Here is a 25743-nt window from a genome sequence, read left to right as displayed (position 1 = left end):
CTGAGGGCCCAGCACACACGGGGGAATCCCAAACGCTTCCTAAGGGCTCACATAGGGACCTCAAACCCTACCCGAATAAACTTGGGGGCCCCCTAACCCTGCCCTAAGACGCCAAATAGACATGGAAGGGGGCCTAAGCCCCGCCTGAGGGCCTAAACAGACACGAAGGGACCCTAACCCCTTTTCCAAGAGACAGACCCCCTAAATTCTGCCCCGAAAACCCAAACACACACGCAAGAAGCCTCGAAAGCCCCCTGAGAGACCCTTAACCCTACGCTGAAGGGCCAAAGAGACACGGGGAAGCCCCCTAAACCCACCCTCAGAGCTCGAACAGACATAACGGGACCCTAACCCCCTCTCCGAGGGGCTTCTAAGCCACGCCTCAAAGCCCAACCAGACACAGGGGGAACCCGAAAGGCTGTCCCCGATGTCCCGCTCGGCGCTGGGGGTGGGGGGGGGGGGGGTGGTGCCCGGGCCCCGCTCACCCTCACGCGATCCCTCAGCCCCGGCGACGTCTCCTCCGCGACTGCCGGGCCCGCGCCCCGCGCGCGAGTTTTATCCCACCCGGAACCGGAAGTCGGTCGGCTACGCGCTCTCTGATTGGCTGCCGCTTTCCCTCCCTGCGGCCGTTCCCGGAAGCGGCGCGGGAGCTTCCGGCGCTTCCGGCCGGGCGAGGAAGGGGCGGGAGGGGGGAAGGAAGGGAAGGAGGAAGGGAAGGGAAAGGAAAAAGGAAGGAGGGAAGGAAGGAAGGAGGAGCTGAGGCGGCCGCGCACGGAGCGGCAGGGACCCGCCACGGGAGGTAACGGGGGGAGCGGCGGGGGAAGCGGAGCGGTGCTGATGGGGGGGCACTTGGGGGCCCCTCGGCGTTTCCGCCTGAGGGGAGGCTCGGAGCGATTCCCCTTGGGGCGGGTAAAACCGGGACCGGTTAATTGATTAACGAACCCATTAGCGGCCCTCGGTGCTGGAAAAAGCTCTTTCCCGATTAAAACCTGCGATTGAAGCGGCTGTGGGGTGAAAGGGCTCGCAGCGGGGTTTGGGCTGGGGGAAACTCGGTCCTGGCGTGAGGGAAGAGGCGCAAAAAGCGGCGGAGAACCGGCGAAAGTGCCGGGGGGAGCCGCTGGGAAAACAAAAAGGAGGGCAGGGCCACCGAAAGCAGCGAGCAAACATCCTCGGAGAGGGCGTGGAGAGGCTCCCAAATTCGGGCTGCTCTCCTGCTTTTATCCCCGCTGCTGTGGGCACCCCCAGCCCGGCGCCGAAACTGCGAATCGCCTCTTTATTTTTGCCCGAAATCTCGCCTCAGCTGCCGTGTTTGTGTCCTAATGCGGTTTTCCCCCGGAGGGATCCTGCGCTGCCGCTCCTGGGCCGGGTTTGCTGGGCTCCTCGGCTTTTTGGGGCTGGGCTGCTCCTTCTCGGCTTTCCCGAGGTGAAAGGAGCCGGGCAAACCCAGGGAAGCGGAGGAAAAGGAGTTTGGCACGCAGCTAGGGATGCTCCGCAGACCCTGGAAGTTGCCTCTCACTCGGAATCCCGCTGCCTGGTGGTGCTCGGTTATTTTAGAGCAGAATCCTGCCTGATTCCAGACGGGTTTTTTGTGGTTTTTTCCCCAAAATGATCTCTTCTTTCCGTAAAGGAAGATGCGTGCGGCTGCAGACGGGGGCGGTGGGAGGTGGCAGGGGCTCGGGGCTTGTTTGGAGTTGGCTTTTCCTTTGTTTCCCCGAGCTGGCCGTGTTTTTATACCCCCCAAAAACCCCGAAATGGGATGTGTTTGATCACCTTTCCCCCCGCCCCGAGGAGGACAAAGTCCAAACTGCGGCAGGAGATGAACGGCGCCGTCGCTTTTCCAGGATTTATCCCGAGCTCTGCTCCCAGCCGGGGGCTGTTCTGTCGGGCTTCGCTTAAGTGCTGGCTCAGCAGGTCAAAAATGGAGAGCTGCGAAATCTCCCGGGTTCCTCGGGCTGGGAAAATTGGAGGGAGGACACGGACAGAGCTGGGATGTGCTGGGAGCTCCGGGATCCTGAGGATTCGGTGCCCCCATTTCCGTCTCCCCGGGGAAAAATAATGCTTAAACTTGTTTCTTTAAAAATTATGTTTATTTCTTTTTTACGAGGCGGCAGGGATTTAGAGCACAGAAAAATTTAGGGATAGCCCCTCACGACAAATCCCCGCTTGGCACAGATAAAGATTTTTTATTTATTTTTTTAAAATATATAAATATGGTCGAGCTCATCCTGGCTGTCTCCTTTTAAGGCAGTATTCCAGGAGCACCAAATCCCAAACCTGACCTTCCAACAGCAGTTATTTAGGAAGTGTGGAAGGCTTGTGCCCGCACAAAGGCATTCGGGACGGTGTCTTCGGGGCAGAGCAGAGCGAGCTCCCGGCTCGAAAATACAATTAAACAGTCTGAAAATTGAATGGAAGCCGGAGCCCGAGGCTGTTAAACGCGGAGCTGATTGTTTCACGGTCTCCTGCACAGGAAAGAGCCCTGGCTCTGCGCTCCGTCCATCCCCTTCCTGGGGAAAAGATGAAAGCGCTGGGCGCTCTGGCTCAGCACCGTTTGTCTCCCCGGCAGATCCTGCGCGGCTCCCGCCGGGGCTCCCAGCCATGCGCACGGCGGGATGAAGCTGCAGGCGGTGGTGGAGCAGCTGCAGAAGCAGCAGCAGCAGCAGCAGCAGCAGCAGCAGCAGCAGGCGGCGGTGCCCATGGATTGCCGGGAGCGCCGCCGGGAGCCGCAGGTGCCGTTCCCAACGCCGCCGTTCCCTGCCCAGCCCCGCTCCATCGGCCAGCGGCTGCCGGTGCCGGCTGCTGTCCCCACGGGCAGAGCCCCCAGCGCGGCCAGCCGGGCCTCGGAGCATGGCAGCAGGAACTCTGAGGACGAGGAAGATGAGGAGGAGGAGGAGGATGAGGAGGAGGATGAAGAAGAAGAAGAAGACGGCGCCGAGCTGGAGGACGGTGCCGAGGTGCCCGGCCAGGAAAGCTGCTCTGCCCTGGAGTATTTCCGCGCTCCCAAAGCCGCCCAGCCCAAGCAGAGAGCGGGCTCCAGCCCTGTGCCGGCCGTGGGGCACCCGCGGGGCGCCCAGCAGGGCGAGGAGGAGCAGGGCAAAGACTCTGCCAACCATCCCGGAGCCCCAGCGGGGCGCCCCGGCTGGCGCCTGGACCAGCAGCTCAAACAGGTCAGTGCCGCCATTCCCCTCTCCCAAAAAACCACCTCCATCCTCACAGGCACTCGGGAGCACTCTCCTCCATAGAGAGGGTCCCAAAGAATTCCCAAAGCCTTTAAGGATTTCCAGCTTGGGATAGAGTCCCTGCTCTGTGAGAGCCTTTGTGGGCTGGGATTTTGGGAAAAGCCTGGTGTTTCTTGTCCTTGATCCCTTTCTGGGATGCTGGAATTGTGAATTTCCAAGTGCTGGCATGGGCAGGCAGGGAGATGTGCCCTGATCCTGGGAGGCAGAGCCACTTTATATTCCATGTGTGGGAAGGCAGGAGGGGAAGGAGGAGAGGGAGAGGGAGGGGGAGGGGGAGAGGGAGAGGGAGAGGGAGAGGAGAGGAGAGGGAGAGGAGAGGAGAGGAGAGGAGAGGAGAGGAGAGGAGAGGAGAGGAGAGGAGAGGAGAGGAGAGGAGAGGAGAGGAGAGGAGAGGAGAGGAGAGGAGAGGAGAGGAGAGGAGAGGAGAGGAGAGGAGAGGAGAGGAGAGGAGAGGAGAGGAGAGGAGAGGAGAAAGGGGAAAGGGGAGGAAAGGGCCTGCTGCTGCCTTGTGGGAGGTTAATTCCACGTTCCCTCCTCGTAGCCCAGGGATGGTGGTATCATTCCCTCAGTAGGAATGTCAGTAGATCGCTGGGATCTGTCCCTGCAGAGCAGGTGGGAGCTCCCAGCCCAGCTCCTCGGGGAACTGGGCTGTAAAACACCCCGGGGAAACACTTGCTGCTGGTTTTCCTCCAAGGAGCTGGGCGGGGGAGAGGGAATTGCTGAAGCTCCTGCAGGGAAACAAGGCGGGTTTGTCAGTCAGGGGCCTCGGAATTTACTGGATGGGAGTGGTGAAAACTTCCTCTTTCAGGGCTCTGGGTGGGGAGCAGGAGGCAGGGCTCAGGTCTTAAGGGATCCATTTCTTTAAAAAGCCAAATAAGCTCGGCTTAGTCCGGGGCTGGTTTTGTTCCTTGACAACAAAAGTTTGTTCCTGGTGAGAGCCCTGCAGATCTCACTGTCCCTGAAACCAGCCAGGGCTGGCCTTGCCTTGTGTGGAAGAGGAGGAAAGAAAGGTGGAATAAAACATCATTCCACGTACTCCAGGCTGTTCCTGTGCCTGGGCCACTTTAATCCAGCAGCCCAAAGTGCCCAGAGGTTCAGCAGGAAAAACTCAAACAAAACCACTTTTTGCTGCTGGGAAAGGCAGGAATGGGAGGAATCCACGGACACCAAGCTCAGGAGCGTGTTAGAAGGAAGTAGTGGAGCTGTGCTCTGGGAAACAGTGAGAAAACATGGCAGGAAAAGGCCCTGTTGCCCCAAAATTTTGTCCCCGGCACAGCCATTGGCTTGGATCCACGGTTGGGATCCAAATGGAGCTGCTGATGCCCAGTTCCCAGCTGGGAAATAAAACCAGGGGGGCCTGGAGTGGCAGGAAAGGGAGGGAATTGTGTGGGGAGCTGTGGGTTTAATTCCTTGGAATCTTTAATATCCAGGCATCTTTTAAAGGGGTGGGCTCTTTCCTTTGCTCTCTGTCTTTTATGGGCAGAAAAAATCCAGGATAAATCAGATCCTGTGGTTTGTTTCCAAAATTACTTTTGGATGAGTCTTTTCTTCTTTTTCAGTTTATTTTGCCAGTCCTGTGCCCTGCTCCAAGAGCATTCCTGGGATGCAGGATGCTCATGGAAACAGGGAGGGAAAAGTCACTTCCTTTCCTCAGGGGTGACTCGTTCTTCTGGAAGCCTTGGGGAACAGCATCCCTTGGAATTGTGAGCCTGGGATTGCCCAGGACGCGGAGATTTCCCAGGCTGAAATCTGGGAGCCACCAGGAAAACGAAGCCACTTCTGTCCCATCCCAGGAAACAATTGTAGGGCGAGGCTGCGGGCCAAAGGATGGGAATTTTGGATTTTGGAATGATGGGGAATTCTGTCAGCGCAGGGACTCCTCCAACCCTCTGGAATGCCCTGAAACCTATCCCAGCTCCTGGAAAAGGGCTGGTTTTGGGGAAAAGCGAGGATTTAATTCCAGGGGTTGGGCACCTGCTGGGTCCTCATCCCGTGGGTGCTCACGTTGCTTGGGAATGCCGCTGATTCCCGGGAAAGCTGAGCAGGGAGAAACAGGAGCAGGGCTGGATGCTGCTTCCCCCTGCACCACCAGGGCTGCTACAGCACCAGCACCGGCGTTTGCATCAGGAATGTGGGAATAAATCCCAAATTTCCAGGCCTGAGCGAGTGGGGACGCTCACCAGGAGCGGTTTGTGCCCGGGATTTTGGGGATGGCTCTTCCCAGAAATCGCTGGGACCTGAACCTTGCCAGAGGTCAGGCTGTTGATTAAAATAATTACCTAAAATAATTACTGAGCCTTTGCTGGGGGAACGAGTGGCTGGCATTCCATAACCTCAGGTGTGTGCCTGGAGTGCAGGGATTGCTCGGGGGAGACCCGTTAATCTAGGATGGAGGGGGAAAAAAGGGGAATTTCTCCCTGTGGTTATTCCAAGGTTGGATTTTCAGGCCCTTTGGGGGTATTTTCCCTTTTATGCTGCGGTGGGAGGAGATCCCTCGTTGCCAGCTGAGAGCAAACACCTGCTTTTTCTTCTGCTTTGGGTTCTCCCTGAAATCCCTGGCTTAGGTTCAGAGGATTCCCCAGCTCCTCACCTGCAGAATTCCACAGGTGAGTTGGGCTGTGCTGGCTCCGGAGGCAGGAAAAGGAGCAGACTTGTGGGGTTTGTTCAGGTGCCACACTTATTTATAGGAGTAGTGGCAGCTTGTCTGCTGCAGTGCCAGTTCCCGGGAATTCAGGCTGGAGACAGGAGGTGTGAGGAGCGGGAATGTGTTGTTTCCTCGCGTTTTTCTCGCTCCGGGGTAAAGCCGTGACTCCGGGCTGGCACTGACAATCCCTCTTCTCACTCCAAATCAGTCTTGGCACTCGGCTTTTGGCTGGTTCCTCGGAGTCTTTGGGAACGGGAGGCGTTCAGAGAGCCCAGCTTTTCCTCAAGGATGAAGGAGCAGGTTCCTGTTTGCTCACGGAAGGAACTTAATTAAAGGAAAAAAAAAAAAGCAATTAATCGGTTAAACCTCAGCCCTCCCCTTCCCCATCCTCCCTGCCATTCCTGAAATCACTAAAATGTTTTCGAGGGCTGCCTTTGAAGCTGAATTGAGCTCTGTTATTAGGAAGGCAGGGAAGGGTTGATTCCCATTCCAGGGGAGCTGGTGTGGGCAGTAATTACCCCTTGGCTCTCCCTGCCTGAGAACTCGCAGCTCGGGGCAGCAGCCCTGATCTTATCAGCCTTTGTACTACAACAGTTTTCTTTCTGGGAGCATCTGTTTCACTTCCTAGGGCTTAACTCTGCCCACAGAAGGAATTTCTGTGGATTCCCTGATAATCCTGAAATTGCAGCCCCCCCCTCATCCCTTTTCATTGACTCGACCCACGGGGCAGGGGAGGGGTTTCCTTGGGCCTTCAGCCTCATCCCCAGGCAGGTATTCCAGCAGATTGCTGGCCTAAAACTGCTGTCCAAAGTGAGGAGGGGCAGAATGAGCCCTGATGGCATGAATCTGATGGCACCAGTTGTTATCCCTCGGGTTTTGTCCTGGAGAGAATGGGAAGTGTTTGTGGGGACCCCGGTGTCCCAGCTTCTCCCAGGGTCCCCTGATGCCCTGCGGGGATTTATGGGCTTCTCCTGCCGTCCCTGCAGAGGACGGCAGAATTCCCAGTGGGAATGGCAGGGAAGCTGGAGCCCGAGCTCTCCTGCTGGGCAGAAAGGATTTTGTGGGGCATCTGGAGCGCTTCTGGTGATTTCCCTGTGCTGGAGTCGGGATCACCACTGGGGAAGGGCCTGTTCTGTGCATAACTGCGGCTTTCCATGGATAACTGCAGCTTTCCATGGATCAACACAGCTTCATTCCCTGCTGCTGGGCTGCCATGCCTCACATCTCCATGCCCTGGGCTGAGGAGCCCTCTCCTTGTCCCTGAGCCCTTCCCAGCTGCTGCAGGAGGAGGTGCTGAGGCTGCCCAGAGCCCCCAGGGTCACGCCAGGTGAGAGCTGGCCCTGCTGGTTTGGTGGCCATATGGCCAAACCCTGGTGGCTCCAGCTCCCCCTAAGCTCCTTTTCCCAGGAGGCACTCCCGAGAATCCCAGGCTGGAGCGGTGGGAAGTGGGATGGAATTATTCCATTCCCATTCTGTTCTAATCACCCATTTTTTTATTATTCCCTAGAGAACAAGCCAAATGTGTTCTGTTTAACTTTTCACGAGTCTTTAAGCCCTTTAAAAGTTTTCCCCCTGGGAATTATCCCAAGTTCAAACCCACTGGCGGGAGGGAATTTGCCTCCTTCTTTCTCACCCCTGCCCTCAAATGTAGCGGAATAAGCTCTCAGCGTGACCAGAATTCCCTCTGGAAGCCAGTTCTGCCCTCTGGATTTATATCCAAGAGCAAACCTGGGAAGGGAGCAGCCAAAGAAAGCTGAACCTTCCCAAATCCCTGAGCCTCAGGAGCATGGAAGGTCCAGGATGGGAAGTTGCTGCTGCCCCCGCTGTGTCTGATTCTGGCTGCTCCACGGATTTGATCCCAGAAAACAGTCAGTAGGGCTTTAGGAGCAGCTGGGTGCTTCCATAATTAGCAGAAATCTGTGGGTTTAATCTCTGCTGGATGGAGAGGGAGAGAGGCTCCAGGAGAAAGGACGTTGGGATGGATCCTCCTGCGAGCAGACCCCGCATCCCTGCCTGGAGAGGGCTGGGAATTGATCCTCCGCTGCAAACAGCTGACAGAACAGAAGTGGCAATAATCCCCCATTAAATATCTCTCAGTTGATGGGGTAATTGACTTTCCAGCAGGAATTACTGGCTCAAACCAAATCAGCGGGCATTAGGGAGCTCACTCCGGGTCTCGGGATTGGGCATGGAGCCGTGGCCCAGCTGTTCATCTTCCTGATTCAGTGTGTGTCTCCCAGGCAGGTGATTTGGGGTGCTGGAGCCGCCCCAGGGTTCCCAGGGAGGAATTCCCAGGGGGTGCTTTTGGGGGTGCTGGCAGCTTTTCTCTCCGTGTGTTTGGCCGGGTGGATTTGGCTCCTCCTTCCTTTTTCCGGCACGCGCGGGACTTTACGGAGTCGGTGCCTGGATTTATTTCAGGATCATCCTGGCCTCCCATCCAGCTGGAGCTGCTGGTGTCCAGCCCTCAGAGACCATTCCAGGGTGGTGATTTCCCAAGTGGAATAGGGTCTAATCAGATTAATCCTTTTAACGAGCCTTAAGCCAGCAAAGCCGAGCTTTCCATTTCTCGGGGAGGGGGGAAAATCCACATCCTCCTGGGAGTCAGGGTACCAAGCAGCTTTCCAGAGGGATTGTTCCCCTCCTTCTGCTCCTGGTTTTCCAGGGAAGCGTGGGGACGATGGCAGGGCTCTTCCAGGTGTGTCACCTGGAGATGGGAAGGAAGGCTAACACCTTTCACCGGGGGGCTCTGGGATGTGCCCTTGGAAAAAATGATGGACACAGGGAGGAAAAGCAGCGCCTCTTTAGGAGCTGGGTCTCATTCCAGCAGAGCCACAGAGGAGAAGGAGCTGGCATCCTGCTCTTCAGGAGGGGAGGGAATGTGCCTGGGGGGTGAAATTCCAGTTCCCATTTTGTGTGAGAGATCCCAGGAAATTCCATCAAATGCCCCCCTCCACCTCTCTTGTCACCTCGGGCTAAGCCAGCAGCTGCTTTTCCGTGTGTTTGTGCCTAAAAATCCGTGTGTTGGAACCTTCTGGAGCCTTTCCTTGGGAATCCTTCCCTCCTTTGCTGCTTTTCCCTCCCCAGAACGGCAGTGTGACCTGGAGCGACGAAGGCGACGGATGCCGGGGCAGAGAAATCTCCCGAGACTTTGCCAAGGTCTGTCTGGGCGTGGGTACTTTGGGAAGGGGGAATCTGGGGAATTCTCCTCCTGATCCATGGCAGAGCCCTGCCTGGAGGGAATCTGTGGGGAAAACTGCTTTGTCCTGCGATTTGGGGCTGGTTTGCTCTGGGGTAGAGCTTGAATTAACAACCAGAAAATTTAAAAACTCGAGTCTGGGTTTTGCTCCAGCTGGGGTTTGAGCGTTTTCCCTCTGGAATCCCGCACTCGTGGATTTGGATGTGTCACAGCAGCTGGAGGAGCTCAGTTTAAACTAAACTAAGGCAGCTCTGCCCTTCCCAGAGGTCCCCAGGAATTCAGCCCCCAAAACCTCTCTCCTTGAGGGACATGCTGCCTGGGGAACCTCATTCGAACCATTTGAGCGTTTCCAGCCTTCTGCTAAGAAAGGATTCCCGCAGCAAACGGATTCTGAGCCGACTTCTGGAGGGTTTTGGTTTATTTGGAGGCACTGCCAGGCGCACAGGGAAGCTCTGTCCTTTCATCTCCTCCTCCCAGGGCTTTGGCACTTAGGTGCCAATCCCTAAAGGAGGAAGGGAGGAGCTGCAGGGAAGTTTCCAGCGCTGCTCTGCGCTGCTGACTGAGCTGAGGGTTGGATCTGATCACCTTGGAGATCCTTCCCAGCTCTGGGAATCCCGTTCCCTTTAGGATTCCAGGCTTTGTGCCTGGATGAGTCCCTGAGGGGCTGAGTGAGACTCCTCAGACCACCAAATCCCTCAGGAGCCCTATTTCCCCTCTTTGCCTTCCTTTATTCCTTTGCCAGTGTTCCTTTATTTTCTGTCTCCCTGTGAGCTGTGCCCTCATTCTGGCTCATTCCTCCCTTGGCAGCTGTACGAACTGGACAGCGATCCTGAGCGGAAGGAGTTCCTGGATGACCTCTTCATCTTCATGCAGAAGAGGGGTGAGTGCCACTCGCTTGAGTTCCATGGGTAAAACGGGGCAGGAGAGGGAATTCCTCCCTCCTGAGGCTGAAATAACAAATCCAGGAGCTAAAAACACTTGGGGCGTTTCCCTTGGGGGAGCAGTAGGGAAAATCTGCCCTGTCACTTCAATTTCTTCACCTCCCAGTGTAGTGCTGGTGTTGTCCATACCCTGAAAATCCCAGGAATCTTTTCCTGGCAATTTCCAGGCTGTCAGTTTTCCAAACCCAGCTCTCAGTGCAGGCTGTGGATAACTAAGATGTGCTGAAATGTGGTGTTGGATAAAAGAAGCACCTCTGAAGGTTTGGGGTGCCCTCTTGTCCCTCCAAGGGTGCCACTTGGGAACTCTTCCCAAGCAACATCCATCCAACACAGCCTTTTTCCGACGTGGATTTTCCCTCTCCAGCAGCTCCAAGTCGTTAAACTCGGGCTGAGAGGGGATTTTTGGCTGGAATTTTTGGCTTTTGAGGGCAGGGGCAGGATGGATTGCAGAGGGCCTGGAAATCCACCCAGTGCTCCAGCTCCTGCTTCCTCTTCCCCATTAATTATTGATAATTAACACTCCCAGGGTTGAGGCTGGGCCGCTCACCAGCTGGAGGAGTGCAGCTTTCCATCAGCTGTAGACTCCCTTGTTTTCCTGCCTGCTGCTGCATCTGTGGGGGGAGAGGAGCTCAGAGAGGCCAGGAATGTTTGGATTTATGGAATTCAGCCAGCCCAGTTTCTCCAGGTTGATGGGAAGACTGGGAAAACGGGGCAGAGTGTGGGCAGAGCTGCAGGAGGTGGCTTCTCCTCCGTCCCTAATCCCAACTGCTGCGCCAGTCCTGCAAAGGGAATATTTTTTAGCAGCTGTGCGCCCGTTTTTTTCCCATTCCTGCTCTTCCCAGGGTTTTGGGGGGCAGGGAGTAGGTGGAAATCCCGCTGTGGGGTTTTTTTGGGAGCTGCTCAGCCTATCCAGGCATAACCATAAGGATTCAGGCATCACTTCTCACTGTGTGCTGACAAACATCCCAATGCCAGGCTGAGGAGCTGCCTTGTCCCAAAAACCCCAAATCTGCTCTTCTCCTGAGAGCAAAGTGTTTCTAAAATCCCAAAAAAACCCAAATCTGCTCCTCTCTGAGAGCAAAGTGTTTCTAAAATCCCAAAAACCCCAAATCTGCTCCTCTCTGAGAGCAAAGTGTTTCTAAAATTCCCCCCCAAAAAACCCAAATCTGCTCCTTTTCCAAGAGCAAAGTGTTTCTAAAATCCCAAAAAACCCCAAATCTGCTCCTCTCTGAGAGCAAAGTGTTTCTAAAATCCCAAAAAACCCCAAATCTGCTCCTCTCTGAGAGCAAAGTGTTTCTAAAATTCCCCCCAAAAAAACCCAAATCTGCTCCTTTTCCAAGAGCAAAGTGTTTCTAAAATCCCAATCCCAGCCTGAAGAGCTGCCTTGTCCCCAAAAAAACCCTAAATCTGCTCCTCTCTGAGAGCAAAGTGCTTCTAAAATCAAAAAAACACTCAAATCTGCTCCTTTTCCAAGAGCAAAGTGTTTCTAAAATCCCAAAAAACCCCAAATCTGCTCCTCTCTGAAGAGCAGAGTGTTTCTAAAATCCCCCCAAAAAAACCCAAATCTGCTCCTCTCTGAGAGCAAAGTGTTTCTAAAATCCCAAAAAACCCCAAATCCAGCTCTTCTCCTCTCTGAGAAGAGAGGAGAAACCATTCCTGCTCCTTCAGCTCCTCTCCAACCCAAACCATTCCTGCTCCTTCAGCTCCTTCCCAGCCCAGCAAGGAATCCACCATTCCTTGTGTTTAAACTCCTGGAAGTGGGGGTGGGATGGGAGCAGGCACAGATCCCAATCCCCTGGGATCTCCAGACAATGGGAATCCAGCTCCTCTGGGGACGCAGCATCCCAAAATCTCCTCCAGGGAAGGCCTTGCTCATCCACCTTTTTTTTTGCCAGGGGGCCAAAAGCCTCTAGCAGATCTTCATTTGGTATTTTGGGGTAGTTTACCTGCAAATTCCAATTATTTAGGAGAAGTTTGCAGCTGCTCCTTCCAGTAAAACCCAAAATTTCTCCCCCTTTTTATTATAAAACAAAACATTCCTGGCAGACAGGCAGGAGAATTTGTTTTTTCCTCTAATTTGGAAAAAAAAGCCTGGGACTTTCCCTTTGGAAAGATCTGGGGGAAAAAAACCCCAATCTTTTCTAGGAAAGTAAACATTGATTATCCCTTTTAGCAGCTGGAAACAGTGATTTAGAGGGAATATTGTTTTAGCTCCAAAGGAAAATCACATTGGAGGTAATTTCCCGGGAAAACGGAGTGAGGAGTTTGTCTGGTCCTGGCTTAGAGGAGCTTTGCTTTGGGTTTAGTTGGGGTGAAGAGTGTTTGGGATCTCCATTCCAGGGATTGCAGCTCTCCATGGCATCCCCATTCCAGGGATCCCCATTCCAGGATCAGGGGTTGCAGCTCTCCATGGGATCCCCATCCCAGAATTAGAGATTTTAGCTCTCCATGGGATCCCCATTCCAGGATCAGGGATTGCAGCTCTCCATGGGATCCCCATTCCAGGGATCCCCATTCCAGGATCAGGGATTGCAGTTCTCCATGGGATCCCCATTCCAGGGATCCCCATTCCAGGATCAGGGATTGCAGTTCTCCATGGGATCCCTGTTCCTTTTTATCCCAACTCTAGAGAACCAAACCCCGTAAAGCTCAGTCTGACCCCCTGAACCAGCCAGGATTTGTCCTTGGAGTGGGATTTGGGCAAACCAGGAGCTGAGGCAGCGTGGGGGCTGAGTTGATTTCCTTCTGCTTGGCTGGGAATTCCCACACCCCACGGAATTACCGCTCCTCCCTCGAAAGAAATACCGAGTTCTGTTCTGGAGATTTGGCTCCATGTTGTTTCAAATCCCTGTGGACTTCCCCAGCTTCCTGGGGAAAACCTGTTCCTTCTGGCTGCCCCTTCCAGCATCTCCTCCCAACATATTTGGAGTGGGAAGAGCAGCTTTTTTTATGTACCTGCTCCAGATTGTGGCTTAAAAATGTCTTTTCCCTGCCTGTTTTTTCAGTCTGGGACACGTTTCAGCGGGATTCCAATGTCCAAACACTCGGGATTCTCACCTCCTTTGTTCCTTGCCTGTGAAACTTGGGCAGTTGGGCAGGGAAATTGGATAGGGAAAGGTGGGAGGTGGTTGGGAAAGCAGGGCTGGGTGTGATTAAGTGCCCTTTGTGCAGGACAAGCAAGCAGGGAATCTCCAGCACAGAGGCCAAGCAAACTCCTGAAATTCCCTGGAATTCGGCTCAAAGCCTCAGAGGGGTTTTTTTTGAGGAGTGGGTGCAGTTATTTTGGGGCAGTTTTCCCTCAGTTGGGGTCTGACTCCCAGGTTTGGCTACGGGGGGTGGAGAAGAGGAGAGCAAAGGCCTGGGGTGGTGTTGGATGGGAGGGAGAGGACGGTCCAAGGTTAATCCCCTTCCCCAGGAGCTGCTTCCCACGTGTAAACCCAGCCATTCCAGGCTTTCCTGGGGCTCCCAGCTCCCTCAGCCCCTTCAGGAGCTCCAGGAGGCTGCAGATCCAGCAGGTTTTCCAAGTTTGGCACAGAGGGGCCGCTGAGGTCTCTCTGGGGAAGCCCCCGAGGCTCCCAATCCGTCTACCTGGAACAGAGGAGGCTTTGGAAGGGGAGACATTCCCTGAAAGGCCAGAAATGTTTATGGCTCCAGTCAGCCTTCCTCTGGGGAAACCCTTGATTCCTGAAATCCAGATCATGGCCACCTTTCTCCTCAGAAAATCAGCTCCTTCTGAACCCAAAATATTCCATGGTTCTCCAGCTCCTTCCCAACCCAAACCATTCCATGGTTCTCCAGCTCCTTCTGAACCCAAACCATTCCATTGTCCTTCAGCTCCTTCCCAACCCAAACCATTCAATTGTCCTTCAGCTCCTTCTGAACCCAAACCATTCCTGCTCCTTCAGCTCCTTCTGAACCCAAACCATTCCATTGTCCTTCAGCTCCTTCCCAGCCCAAACCATTCCATTGTCCTTCAGCTCCTTCTGAACCCAAACCATTCCATTGTCCTTCAGCTCCTTCTGAACCCAAACCATTCCATTGTCCTTCAGCTCCTTCCAACCCAAACCATTCCTGCTCCTTCAGCTCCTTCCCAACCCAGCAGGGAATCCACCATTCCTTGTGTTTGAACTCCTGGAAGTGGGGGTAGGATGGGAGCAGGCACAGATCCCAATCCCCTGGGATCTCCAGACAATGGGAATCCAGCTCCTCTGGGGACGCAGCATCCCAAAATCTCCTCCCTCTCCATGGGACAACTCCACTTTCCCCTTCCACACTTATCTGCATCTCCCCTTTTCCAGTGGGAACCGGCTCCTCCTGCCCCTGTTTGGCTGGGACCAGCCAAGTTAGGGAGCTGCAAAAAGGCAGGAAAAGCTGTTTTCCAGGGCAGCTGGGAGAGGAGGATCTTCCTCAGCCTCTGGGAGCTGGGCGGGGCTCGGGGCGGGAGGCTTGGAGGTACAGTAAAATGAGTTTGCCATCAAAAGGCAACAAGTCTTGGGCCGTGCCCCCGGCTGCTGACCTTTCCCTCTGGAATTCTGCCCCCTGACCCCGGGATCATTAATCCTGGTGCTGCCAGATGACAGTAATCCATCATGGCCCCTGACAGCCCTGCCCGGCGCAGGATCCGCCGGGCTCTCGGCTTTCAGCCTTTCCTGTGGCGGCTCTGGGAGTTTCCAGTAAAAACCTTTCCTTTCTCTCCTTCCCCGGGCAGGGCTGGGGGAGGAGAGGGCACCGCATCCCTCTGGAAAACCCCGGGAATGCGCCGGGGCCAGAGCCCGACTCGCTCTCTGCTGGATCCACGGGGCGGTGCCGAAGGAACGCATGGAAAATGGAATTATCCCGGCTCCTGGGAGCCATTCTGTCCCTGCTGTAAAGCTGGACAGAGAGATTTTATTTGGGGGGAAAAAAACCAAACTCAGATAAAAACTCAGTGGATAAATTTATGTTCTCTGTGTAAACACATTTAGCTGAGTTGATAAATGCATGTTTCTGTCGAAATCCCCGTTTAGCCGAGTTGAGAAATGCACGTTTCTAGCTAAATTTCAGTTTAGCTGAGTTCATAAATGAAATTTCGGGCCACTTTTGGTCCTGTTTAAAAGCAAAGCTGAGGGAGGGAAGTGAAGTCCAGGTCCAGGGGGTGCTGAGGTGGTTCAGGGAGGTCAGACCCCATCGCTGCTCCTGTTCCAGCTGGGAGCAGCTCCCTGGAAATGCTTCCCCCTTTTTTCCCCACCGATGCAGGGGATGTTTGTGCCTCTCCCAGGAATACCTGGATTGAGAATTGCTGTATTTTCCCAGCTGCTGAGCTGCTGAAACCTGCAGAAGGGTAGAAGCGTGTCTGGGGGAAAGGCAGGGTATTAAAAAGCAGATATTTGTTCACAGTTTCTGCTGAGGGCTTTATCCGTGGCCCTTGCCTTTCACTCTCCATCTGGATGAGAGCTGGCTGAAAGTCCCTTCTGGACAAGTTAATGCTATTCCCTAAATTGGATTGGGTGGCTTTGGCTGGGGGGAGAGGGGCTTCATCCTCCTCCAGCCCAGCAAAGGCTTTGCTGCTCTAATTAATGAAAAAAGGGGAATTTTGGCGTGTTCTGGAAGTATTTCCATATTTTCCCTGCTGGTGTGACTCAGGTGATGAGTGACAGCTCGAGGTAACTTGATCATTCCCTGATTCCCAGTGTTCCGTGGATGCCGTGGCGCTGTCACCCTGCTCCCAGCGCCCCGAGACCAAATGGAGCCTCAGGAAAAAAAACAAAAACGGAGCAAATCGAGGATTTTTCATGCGGGAGGGATGGAGCCACAGAGAGTTTGGAGGGTTTGGAATTCCCTCCGTGCTTCCTGAGGGATCTGTGCCCCTGAAATGCGCTGCAGGCTGCGGGATCCGCTCGGTGGGCAGGGAAAGGAGAGGGGAGGAGGGTGGGATTGATGTGAATTGATCCAAACCTGCTCAAACCGCTCCTGAACGCTTTGAATCTGCAGGGGGGGGCTGCAAAAATGGGCTGTTTTATCCAGCATCTCGTTAACCTGTGGGAATTGGCACCACCAGCTAATAATGCCTCACAGGCTTCCCGAAGAAAAGGCAGGAGGAGGGGGAAAAAATCCCCCTTGGATGTCTGAGCAGGACATCTGCAGGGCCGGGCTCCTTTCATGGCACGGAATAAACCCGTTTATAAGGGCCATAAACGGGGAGCTGGGGCTGGCACCAGCCTCCCCCGGGGCCTGGGGACTCCACAATTGTCCCCTGCCCCCTCCCGAGCCTTCCTGCCAGGCTGGGGCTGCCCATTGTGGGGACAGGATGCTGCCCTGGCCCAGGCGGCCCTTTGATCCAGGACAGAGTTTCCCAGGCCAAATAAAAGCTCTGCCACTTCAGCTTTTTTTAATTCCTTCTTCCTCTCCACGCCTAAACCTCCTCGGTTTGGGCGTTAGCGCTTCCAGGAGGTGCCAAAGGGGCGCTGACGGGTTAAAAATCAGATTTTCCTCCCCGAAATGTGGGGAGGATGGAGCAGGACCTGGCTTTGGGATGCCCAGAGCTGCCGTGGCCTCGTCAGGGAATTATTTGGGAGTGTGTTCGGGGAAAAGCAGTGGGAGGCTGGAGGCTCTGTGGAAGGAGCAGCCTTGATTTACCTCTCCAGGTTGTTCCAAGCGTTGCACATGTGAGGGAGGATGAAATTGTGTCTCCATGGGGGAGAGATGTTCTCCGGCGCCGATTCCCGCGGTTCTGCTGTTCCCAGGCAAACAGCACGGCATGTCCTGGGGGATGAGGGAGCACAGGCAGGATTTTTATCCGAGGATTTTAACCCTGAGCTCATAAAACTGATTCCTTTGTGCCTCTCATTCAATAGTCCCTACTTCCCTTCTTTCTATTCCAGTTTTTATTGGTCCGGTAATTCCCTTTGCCCACAGGAAAGGATTTTCCATGGAAGGGCCGTGCCCTTTGGCCGCTCTTCCCTGCGTCATTTACTTGAAATTCCCTGAATTTCCCATTAGGAGAGAGATGGATTTCCCCCCAGGCTGCCCGTGCCCTCGGCCTCCTCCCCTCCCTGACTCCATCCTCTCCATGCTCCTTGTTTTTTTATTCCTGGCAGGAACTCCCATCAACCGGATCCCCATCATGGCCAAGCAGATCCTGGATCTCTACATGCTCTACAAGCTGGTGACCGAGAAGGGTGGGCTGGTGGAGATTATCAACAAGAAGATCTGGAGGGAGATCACCAAAGGCCTTAACCTGCCCACCTCCATCACCAGCGCTGCCTTCACCCTGCGCACGCAGTGAGTTGGGAATAACGAGCTCCCACAGGGAATTCCCATCCACACTTCCCTACAGACCCAGCCTTTTTTATCTCCTCCTGCTGGTTTAATGCCTGGCAATTCAGCTCCTCCTTCCTTTGAGGGATGGTTACCACACCTGCAGCGCAGGGATGGGGAAGGAAAAGTGGGATAAGGAGGGTAAAAAGACAAGTAGAAGTGAAATTGTAAAATTGAACGGGGTGAAACTGTGCCTTAGCAATGAAGGAATAGACAATACAGAGAATATTTCAGTTGTGAGGGAGTTCTGGATGATTCTTTGAGGATATTTCAGTTTTGATGGCATTCTGGATGATTCTTTGTGGCTGTTTCAGTTGTGAGGAAATTCTAGGTGATTTATAGACAGCATTTCAGTTTTGATGGTATTCTGGATGATTCTTTGAGGATATTTCAGTTGTGAGGGAATTCTGAGTGATTTATAGACAGTATTTCAGTTTTGATGGTATTCTGGATGATTTATAGACAATATTTCAGTTCTGAGGGAATTGTGGTGGTTTATTGAGGATATTTCAGTTGTGAGGGAATTCTGGGTGGTTTATTGAGGATATTTCAGTTGTGAGGGAATTCTGGGTGGTTTATTGAGGATATTTCAGTTGTGAGGGAATTCTGGGTGGTTTATTGAGGATATTTCAGTTCTGAGGGAATTGTGGTGGTTTGTTGAGGATATTTCAGTTGTGAGGGAATTCTGGGTAGTTTATGGAGGATATTTCAGTTGTGAGGGAATTCTGGATGATTTATAGACAATATTTCAGTTCTGAGGGAATTCTGGGTGGTTTATAGACAATATTTCACTTGTGAGTGAATTCTGGGTGGTTTATTGAGGATATTTCAGTTGTGAGGGAATTCTGGGTGGTTTATAGACAATATTTCAGTTGTGAGGGAATTCTGAGTGGTTTATTGAGGATATTTCAGTTGTGAGGGAATTCTGGGTGGTTTATCGAGGATATTTCAGTTGTGAGAGAATTCTGGGTGGTTTATCAAGGATATTTCAGTTGTGAGGGAATTCTGGGTGGTTTATGGAGGATATTTCAGTTGTGAAGGAATTCTGGGTGGTTTATTGAGGATATTTCAGTTCTGAGGGAATTGTGGTGGTTTGTTGAGGATATTTCAGTTGTGAGGGAATTCTGGGTGGTTTATTGAGGATATTTCAGTTGTGAGGGAATTCTGGATCTCAATTGTGAGTGAATTCTGGGTGGTTTATGGAAGATATTTCAGTTCTGAGGGAATTGTGGTGGTTTGTTGAGGATATTTCAGTTGTGAGGGAATTCTGGGTGGTTTATGGAGGATATTTCAGTTGTGAGGGAATTCTGGATGATTTATAGACAATACTTCAGTTGTGAGGGAATTCTGGGTGGTTTATCAAAGATATTTCAGTTTTGATGCTATTTTGGATGATACTTTGAGGATATCTCAGTTGTGAGGGAGTTCTGGATCTCAATTGTGAGGGAATTTTGAGTGGTTTATAGATAATATTTCAGTTGTGAGGGAATTCTGGGTGGTTTATCAAGGATATTTCAGTTGTGAGTGAATTCTGGGTGATTTATAGGGGATATTTCATCCCAGCTTCTATGGAGACTCAGTTTTTTGGGAGGTTTTTAGAGCCCCAAAGAGGGAAGCTCCTTACCATTCCCCTGGGCTCTGTCTCCTACAAACCCGTGAGGCAAAACTCCTCAAAAGGGGTAAGGTTTAGTGCTGGTCCAAATGCCTTAGACAGGGGTAATTCCTAAAAATTTCCTTGAATGAAGTGTTGTGGTCCAAGGTCTGAGTTCTTAGGATTTTAGATTCACTCCATTGTGAGCGAGTCCTGGGTGGTTTTTCGAGGATATTTCAGTTGTGAGGGAATTCTGGATGATTCTTTGAGGGTATTTCAGTTGTGAGGGAATTCTCGATTATTTACAGACAATATTTCAGTTGTGAGGGAATTCTGAGTGGTTTATTGAGAATATTTCAGTTGTGAGGGAATTCTCGATTATTTATAGACAATATTTCAGTTGTGAGGGAATTCTGAGTGGTTTATTGAGGATATTTCAGTTGTGAGGGAATTCTGGACAATTCTTTGAGGATATTTCACTTGTGAGGGAATTCTGAGTGATTTTTAGACAGTATTTCAGTTGTGAGGGAATTCTGGATGATTTATAGACAATATTTCAGTTGTGAGTGAATTCTGGGTGGTTTACTGAGGATATTTCAGTTGTGAGGGAATTCTGGATGATTTATAGACAATATTTCACTTGTGAGTGAATTCTGGGTGGTTTATTGAGGATATTTCAGTTGTGAGGGAATTCTGGATCTCAATTGTGAGTGAATTCTGGGTGGTTTATGGAAGATATTTCAGTTCTGAGTGAATTCTGGCTGGTTTATCGCAGATATTTCCCTCGCCCAGCAGCTCGTGCCCTGATCTCTGTTCCTCCACAGGTACATGAAGTACCTCTACGCCTACGAGTGCGAGAAGAAGTCGCTGAGCTCCCCGGCCGAGCTCCAGGCCGCCATCGACGGCAACCGGCGCGAGGGCCGGCGGCCCAGCTACAGCTCCTCCCTGTTCAGCTACTCGCCCTCGGCGCCAGCGCCTCCTTCCCTGCTGTCCCCCCCCAAAATCCGCTTCCCCATCATCGGCATGGCGCCGGGCAGCGGCACCGGCAACCCCCGGGTGTCCCCGGCCGTCAGGAAAGGTCAGCAGCGCGTCCACGGTGCTTTGCCGGGCGGTGGGTGGCGGTTTCCGCCTCGGAGTGTGGGAGCGGGGGGTCGGGACCGTGGCTGAGCCAGCTCTCCTCGGCCAGGTGACAGCGTGCCGCTGAGCGTGTCCATGCCGAGCCGCATGGCCGTGCCCGTGAGCCTGGGCGGGCAGCAGGGCGCCGTGGCGGCCAGGACGGCCACGCTGGAGCAGCTGAGGGAGCGGCTGGAGGCGGGAGAGCCCCCGGAGAAGAAGGCGGCGCGGATGTCGGAAGAGGAGCAGCGGCTGGTGCAGCAGGCGCTGCAGCGAAACCTGTTCAGCGTGGCCCGGCAGATCCCCATGAAGATCAAAATCAACGGGAAAGGTCAGGCACAGGAATCCTCGGGAAGCAGCGGGGAGGGAAAGGCTCCCAGCCTGGAATGTCACACTCCTCTGGGGGCCCAGGCAGAGCATGGCACAGAGGTGTTAGAGCACAGGGTTCTGTTGGGTTTTCCTGCTGGAAAAATCCTCCAAATCCATTTCCTCCTAATCCATTTCCTCCTAATCCATTTCCTCCAAATCCATTTCCCCCAAATCCATTCCCTCCAAATCCATGAGGAGCTTTGCCACGTTGCCAGAGCTCCGAGCTGGTGAGGTTTGGCAGGGCTGGGGAGGAAGGGAGGAGCTGTTCTTGCTCCAGCAGTGCTGCTTTGAGGTGCTTGGCCACAAATAGGGGTGGGGAAGGTCAAAGCAGGTTCCTCTTCCACAGCAGCAGCAGCTCCTGGCAGCTCTGCATCCACCTGAATTCCACATGAAAACCAAAAGAGCCAGGGAAAGGGAATACAAATTTTATCCAGGAGTGTTCATTCCGTCTCCCCTGAACTCCCAAAGCCCAGACACTGAGAGCGATTGCGGTCCCTGCAGACAGGAACAGGCTGAGGATTCAGGGGTGGATTCCCTCCTCTGTCAGGGCTGTCCTGCGTTCTGTGCCCTCCTTTTCCCCACATAAAAATCAGGTGGAGCTCTGGGAGCTGCTCGGAGAGGTGGTTTGGGTGTACTCAGCATGGCTTGATGACACTTGTGGTTCATCATTAATATTGTGGGGTTTTTAGGGGGGGAGGCCTTGCTGCCCTCCGTGGAGGAGCAATCCCAAAATCCAGGCTCGCTCTCGTGGAGATTCAGGAGCTCCTGGAAGAGTTTCTTGTTGTTTCCGTGCCCATCACTCCCCAGGCTGAGGGAATGGAAGAAAATGCCGATTTTCATGGGGTGTCCCTGGGTTTTCCCTCCCTCCCTCCAGCGGCCACTGGAGCTGCTGCAGTCCGAGCACATCCAGCAAAATCCAGCTGAGAGTGAAATCGGGACTTGTCTCCTGCGCTCCCAGCCCTTCCTGGGGAGGGAATTCCTGCTGGGAAAGATTTCCAAATGCCTCCCAGCCTCACCAAAGCGTTTCAACACCTTTGTAGCCTCCTCAGGGAATGGGTTTGGGTTGGGAGGGACCCCAGAGCCATGGGCAGGGATGTTTCCCATATGCCAGGAGCCCCATCCAGTCCCAGCACTGGCAGGGATTGGGGAATGAGGGCGCTGGGTGGGCACCTCCCGCCCCAAAAAGGGGCAGCAGGGGGGCACTGTTCACCTCTGGGGGTGGAGGGGATGGGGTCCATGCCCCCTAACTCTGCCTCCCTCCCTCCCTGGCACCAGACAAGGGCGACTCGGCGGCTCTGAACCTGTCCCACAATGGCATCGGCAGCATCAACATGTCCGTGGAGATCAACGGCACCACCTACGCTGGTGAGAGCCCCCCTGGGAATGGGAGAGCCCCCCTGGGAATGGGAGAGCCCCCCTGGGAATGGGAGAGCCCCCCTGGGAATGGGAGAGCTCTGCTGGGAATGGGAGAGCTCTGCTGGGAATGGGAGGCCCCCTGGGAATGGGAGAGCCCCCTGGGAATGGGAGAGCCCCCTGGGAATGGGAGAGCCCCCCTGGGAATGGGAGACCCCCTGGGAATGGGAGAGCCCCCTGGGAATGGGAGAGCCCCCTGGGAATGGGAGAGCTCTGCTGGGAATGGGAGAGCTCTGCTGGGAATGGGAGAGCTCTGCTGGGAATGGGAGAGCTCTGCTGGGAATGGGAGAGCTCTGCTGGGAATGGGAGAGCTCTGCTGGGAATGGGAGAGCTCTGCTGGGAATGGGAGAGCTCTGCTGGGAATGGGAGAGCTCTGCTGGGAATGGGAGGCCCCCTGGGAATGGGAGAGCCCCCTGGGAATGGGAGAGCCCCCTGGGAATGGGAGACCCCCTGGGAATGGGAGAGCCCCCTGGGAATGGGAGAGCCCCCTGGGAATGGGAGAGCTCCCCTGGGAATGGGAGAGCTCCCCTGGGAATGGGAGAGCCCCCCTGGGAATGGGAGAGCTCTGCTGGGAATGGGAGAGCTCTGCTGGGAATGGGAGAGCCCCCTGGGAATGGGAGAGCCCCCTGGGAATGGGAGAGCCCCCTGGGAATGGGAGAGCTCTGCTGGGAATGGGAGAGCCCCCTGGGAATGGGAGAGCCCCCTGGGAATGGGAGAGCCCCCCTGGGAACAGGAATGGGTGGGATGGGGGTGGTCACTGCCAGGTGGCAGCAGGAGGTGATTCTTGTTCGCTGGGCTGGGCAGGATGAGCGCCTTTGCTGCGGTGCCTGTGCTATAAAATCCGAGGGCAGGGGGTTGGAATCTCCGTGGAAGTGTTAGTAGGAAGGAGCATTGTCCCTGTTCTCCTGAGGAGGAGCTGGGCTGGGCTGTTCCAGCAGGAGCTGTCCCCGCTGGAGCAGCTCCCTTCTCCACGTCACGCATCCTCGGGCAAATCCCACATGGGAGGCCTGGCTCTGCCTGACCCTGACCCGAGGGGATAACCCCTTCTCTCCGAGGGCAGAAGTCCTCTGGGATCTGCGCTGCGGAGCCAGCCTGGCCATGGGGACCCTTGGGGTGGGAGAGCCCTCCCCGTGCCAGGCTGAGCCGCCCTGTGCCCACAGGGGTGCTGTTTGCCCAGAAGCCCGTGGTGCAGCTCCTGGCCGGCTCGGGAACGCAGAGCTCGTGCAGCAGCAGCAGCAGCAGCAGCAGCAGCAGCAGCTCCCACTGCTCCCCCAGCCCTACCTCATCGCGGGGCACGCCTGGCGCAGAGCCCTCCACCAGCTGGTCCCTCTGACGGGCACTGCCCCGGGGCACACAGATACCTCACCTCAAGGAACCTGCTCTCGTGGCTGGCCAGCAACAGGAGGATGATGATGATGGTGGTGGTGGTGGTGGTGGTGGTGAAACCTTCCCATGCCAGCGAGTTTTCCTTCATTGTCTCTTTGTCCGGCCTTTTTTTGCTTTGTTTCCCCCACCCTTTCCTTCCACCCATTTGCTCTTTGTTTCCTCCTCCTCCTCCTCCTCCCAGGGTTTGTGGTGTTCCCCTGCCCTGGAGGGGGCACACCTGGCGTTTCTCAATCAGGGATGGGCTCCAGGCATGGCCGGGATGTCACCAGGGCAGGGCTGGGAACCCCAGTTGTGCTGGAACCGCCAGGGCTCTTCCCAGCCACGGCTCCGTGTTTTGACAATCCTGGGAGCCAGGGGTGCCTGGCCCTGTCCTCCCATGGCAATCTGCTTGTGCTCCTTCCTGCTGTGGCTCCTGAGCCTCCCTCCCCTTCCTCTCCAGGGTTTTGGCACCATCAGCTGCTCTGGCTGGTGCCAGCTCCCCCCTGGAGCCCTGGGCACCCCTGAGTGTCCCGTGTCCCCTGAGCAGTGACACGGACAGCCTGGGCACGCTGCTGGGGCTCCGTGTGCCAGCCCTGGGCTGGCCCAGGCTCCCTGGAGCAGCTCTGGGAGCTCTGCCGGGCTGAGCACAGGGGTGCTGCTGGCATCCAGCCGGGCACCTGGCTGTGGTCAATGTGGGGATCTGGGGCTCTGAACAGACCCCCCCTCCGATTGTACCCCAGCAGGGGAAACCTTCTGCTCCCCAGGGAGAGGCAGAGCACAGGGAACCCAGCCCTTCCCAGCCCTGGCACCCCTGGCTGGAAGCAGAGCCGGAGTTCCCTGCTCTGTGAATCAGCTGCTCCGGTGGCCTCGTGCTGTCCCTGTCCTTCCCCGTGCCCCTGGTGACATCCCTGCCATCCCTCCTGCCCCGGTGACGTCCCTCCCGTGCTCCAGGCCCAAGTCAGGTTTTTTTGAGCAGATGAAATACCTCAGATATGTACTTGTTGGGTTGGTTTTGTTTGTGTTGGGTTGGTTGTTTTTTTTTTAACCTCTTCAGGAAGTATTGGCATATCCTATCGCTTGGGGGTTTTCGTTAGGTGGGTTTGCTGACTTTGTGTTTGCTTTTATTTGTGTTCGCTTCTAAACCGATCACCAAAGACAGGGAGTTCAGACAAGGCTGAGCAGAGGAGCAGTGGCTTCCCCACCCTCCAGGAGCTGAGCTCCAGCACCATCCCAGGACCTGTGTCCGGTGGGAAAACGGGGCCAAAAAGGGATCTGTGCCTTGTCCTGGCTTTCCCCAGCTCTGGGCTCTGTGCTGGTGCTGCCTCCCCCGGTGTGCTGGGGTTATCCTGCCCCGCCAGGAGCTGGGAATGCACATGTCCTGAAGGGATGCTGCTGTTCCCGGTGCCCTCCCTGTGCCTGGGGGAGCCAGGCTGACCCTGCAGCCTCCCTGGCATTTCCTCCCCGCAGACCCCCAGAGGATTTTGCAGCCTCTGGGACTCTATCAGATGATTTTTAAATTTTTTTTTTTTTTTCCTTTTAGTTGTTTTTTTGTTTGTTTGTTTTTTATTTTATTCGGGGGTGGGGTTGGAGCTGTTTCCTCTGAGTGGGACTGGGGCACTTTTTGCTTTTCCCTCTGCTCTGCTCCCCAGCCCCGGGGAGCAGAGGCTGCTCCCGGGTGGGGTTGCTTTGTCTCACTTGCTAACGTTGTGTTTTCTTGCACAGAAAGGCACTCGAATCACTGAATTGCTTGGACACTACTAGAGTATTAATGTTTATAAGCTTTACTCAACCTAGACTGGAACTAGCCAGGGACTAACAGATTGTTTTGTATCCAATTCAGGGAAAGAATCAGGTCTGGAAAGCCTAACAGATACCTCAGTTAAATAAGCTGCAACAATAAACCGGTCCTTTTCCCAGCCCAGGGTGACAAGGACCATGCAGACTGTGAAGAGTTAACCCTTTCCCTCGGCCTGGCTTTGGCCCTGGCAGCCTGAGCTGCGGGTCTCCTGCTGAGCTGCCAGGCTTTGGGTTGGGGGTGCTGGAAACCAGCAGAGAGCGGGGGAGGCTGGGCGGGGGCCGCCGCAGCCCCGCGCGGTTCTCAGGGTTTGATGCTGCCAGCAGGACGTTCCCGAGGGCTCTGCTCCCGCTTTGCAGCGTCGCTCCATCCTCCCCCAGCTCCACACACCAGCCAAAAAAGTACAAACACCCAGCTTGCTCCCTCCCCCGGCGCTCCTGGGGGGAAAGCCGAGCCGAGCCCGCTGCCGGGGCTGCGGGGAGGGCGCGGAGGGTGGGATGAGGGGAGGCTCCCGCGGCGAACGCGAACGTTCCCAGGGGAGACTGCGATCAGATGTTCTCCCCAACCAGCTGCAGCAGCCTTGCTAACTAGTTTTCTTACCTATTTAAAAGAAAAAAAAAAAAATAATAAATAAGTAAATAAAAACAAACGTGATAGCCTAGGCGGTGGATAAATACCTCAACGTCTCCTTCCAACAAGTGTCTGTATATGTTGTTGTTGGTTTTTTTCTATCTTACAGGTTATCTGAATGTTTATATTCCAATAAACTTCTACCTCTTCA

The 25743-nt window shown here is 54.5% G+C and overlaps 2 protein-coding genes across 3 annotated transcripts in view; one reads left to right on the top strand and one right to left on the bottom strand.

Moving 5' to 3' along the window:
* Positions 1-640, bottom strand: part of LOC111934280 (actin, cytoplasmic type 5) — a 3127-nt gene extending 2487 nt beyond the window's left edge. The window contains exon 1 of the mRNA XM_086849492.1: positions 486-640. The gene's annotated coding sequence lies outside the window, so the exon portion shown is untranslated. The remainder of the gene's footprint in view (positions 1-485) is intronic.
* Positions 635-25743, top strand: ARID3B (AT-rich interaction domain 3B). 2 transcript variants are annotated; one of them, XR_015275911.1, is made up of 10 exons: positions 635-799; positions 2567-3167; positions 8968-9039; positions 9887-9959; positions 17097-17280; positions 19732-19985; positions 20094-20351; positions 21665-21754; positions 22963-25215; positions 25343-25743. XR_015275911.1 is itself a non-coding variant. In XM_086849436.1 (9 exons), the coding sequence occupies exons 2-9, from the start codon at positions 2613-2615 to the stop codon at positions 23133-23135; spliced, it is 1659 nt and encodes a 552-aa protein (XP_086705562.1). In that variant the 5' UTR covers positions 644-799; positions 2567-2612; the 3' UTR covers positions 23136-25743. The 2 variants fall into 2 exon arrangements, 1 of the variants encoding a protein (XP_086705562.1); XM_086849436.1 differs by having other exon boundaries at positions 644-799; positions 22963-25743.

Source organism: Cyanistes caeruleus, chromosome 13, assembly GCF_971803275.1.
Source record: "Cyanistes caeruleus chromosome 13, bCyaCae1.hap1.1, whole genome shotgun sequence".
NCBI classification, from domain to species: Eukaryota; Metazoa; Chordata; class Aves; order Passeriformes; family Paridae; genus Cyanistes; species Cyanistes caeruleus.
This window is presented reverse-complemented; position numbering and strand designations above follow the sequence as displayed.

Excerpts from the sequence above, each read along its gene's own strand:
- ARID3B (XM_086849436.1), top strand. The coding sequence starts at position 2,613 with ATGAAGCTGCAGGCGGTGGTGGAGCAGCTGCAGAAGCAGCAGCAGCAG. Across the intron at positions 3,168-8,967 it reads TGGACCAGCAGCTCAAACAG|AACGGCAGTGTGACCTGGAG; the intron begins GTCAGTGCCGCC and ends TTCCCTCCCCAG. Across the intron at positions 17,281-19,731 it reads GCCTTCACCCTGCGCACGCA|GTACATGAAGTACCTCTACG; the intron begins GTGAGTTGGGAA and ends GTTCCTCCACAG.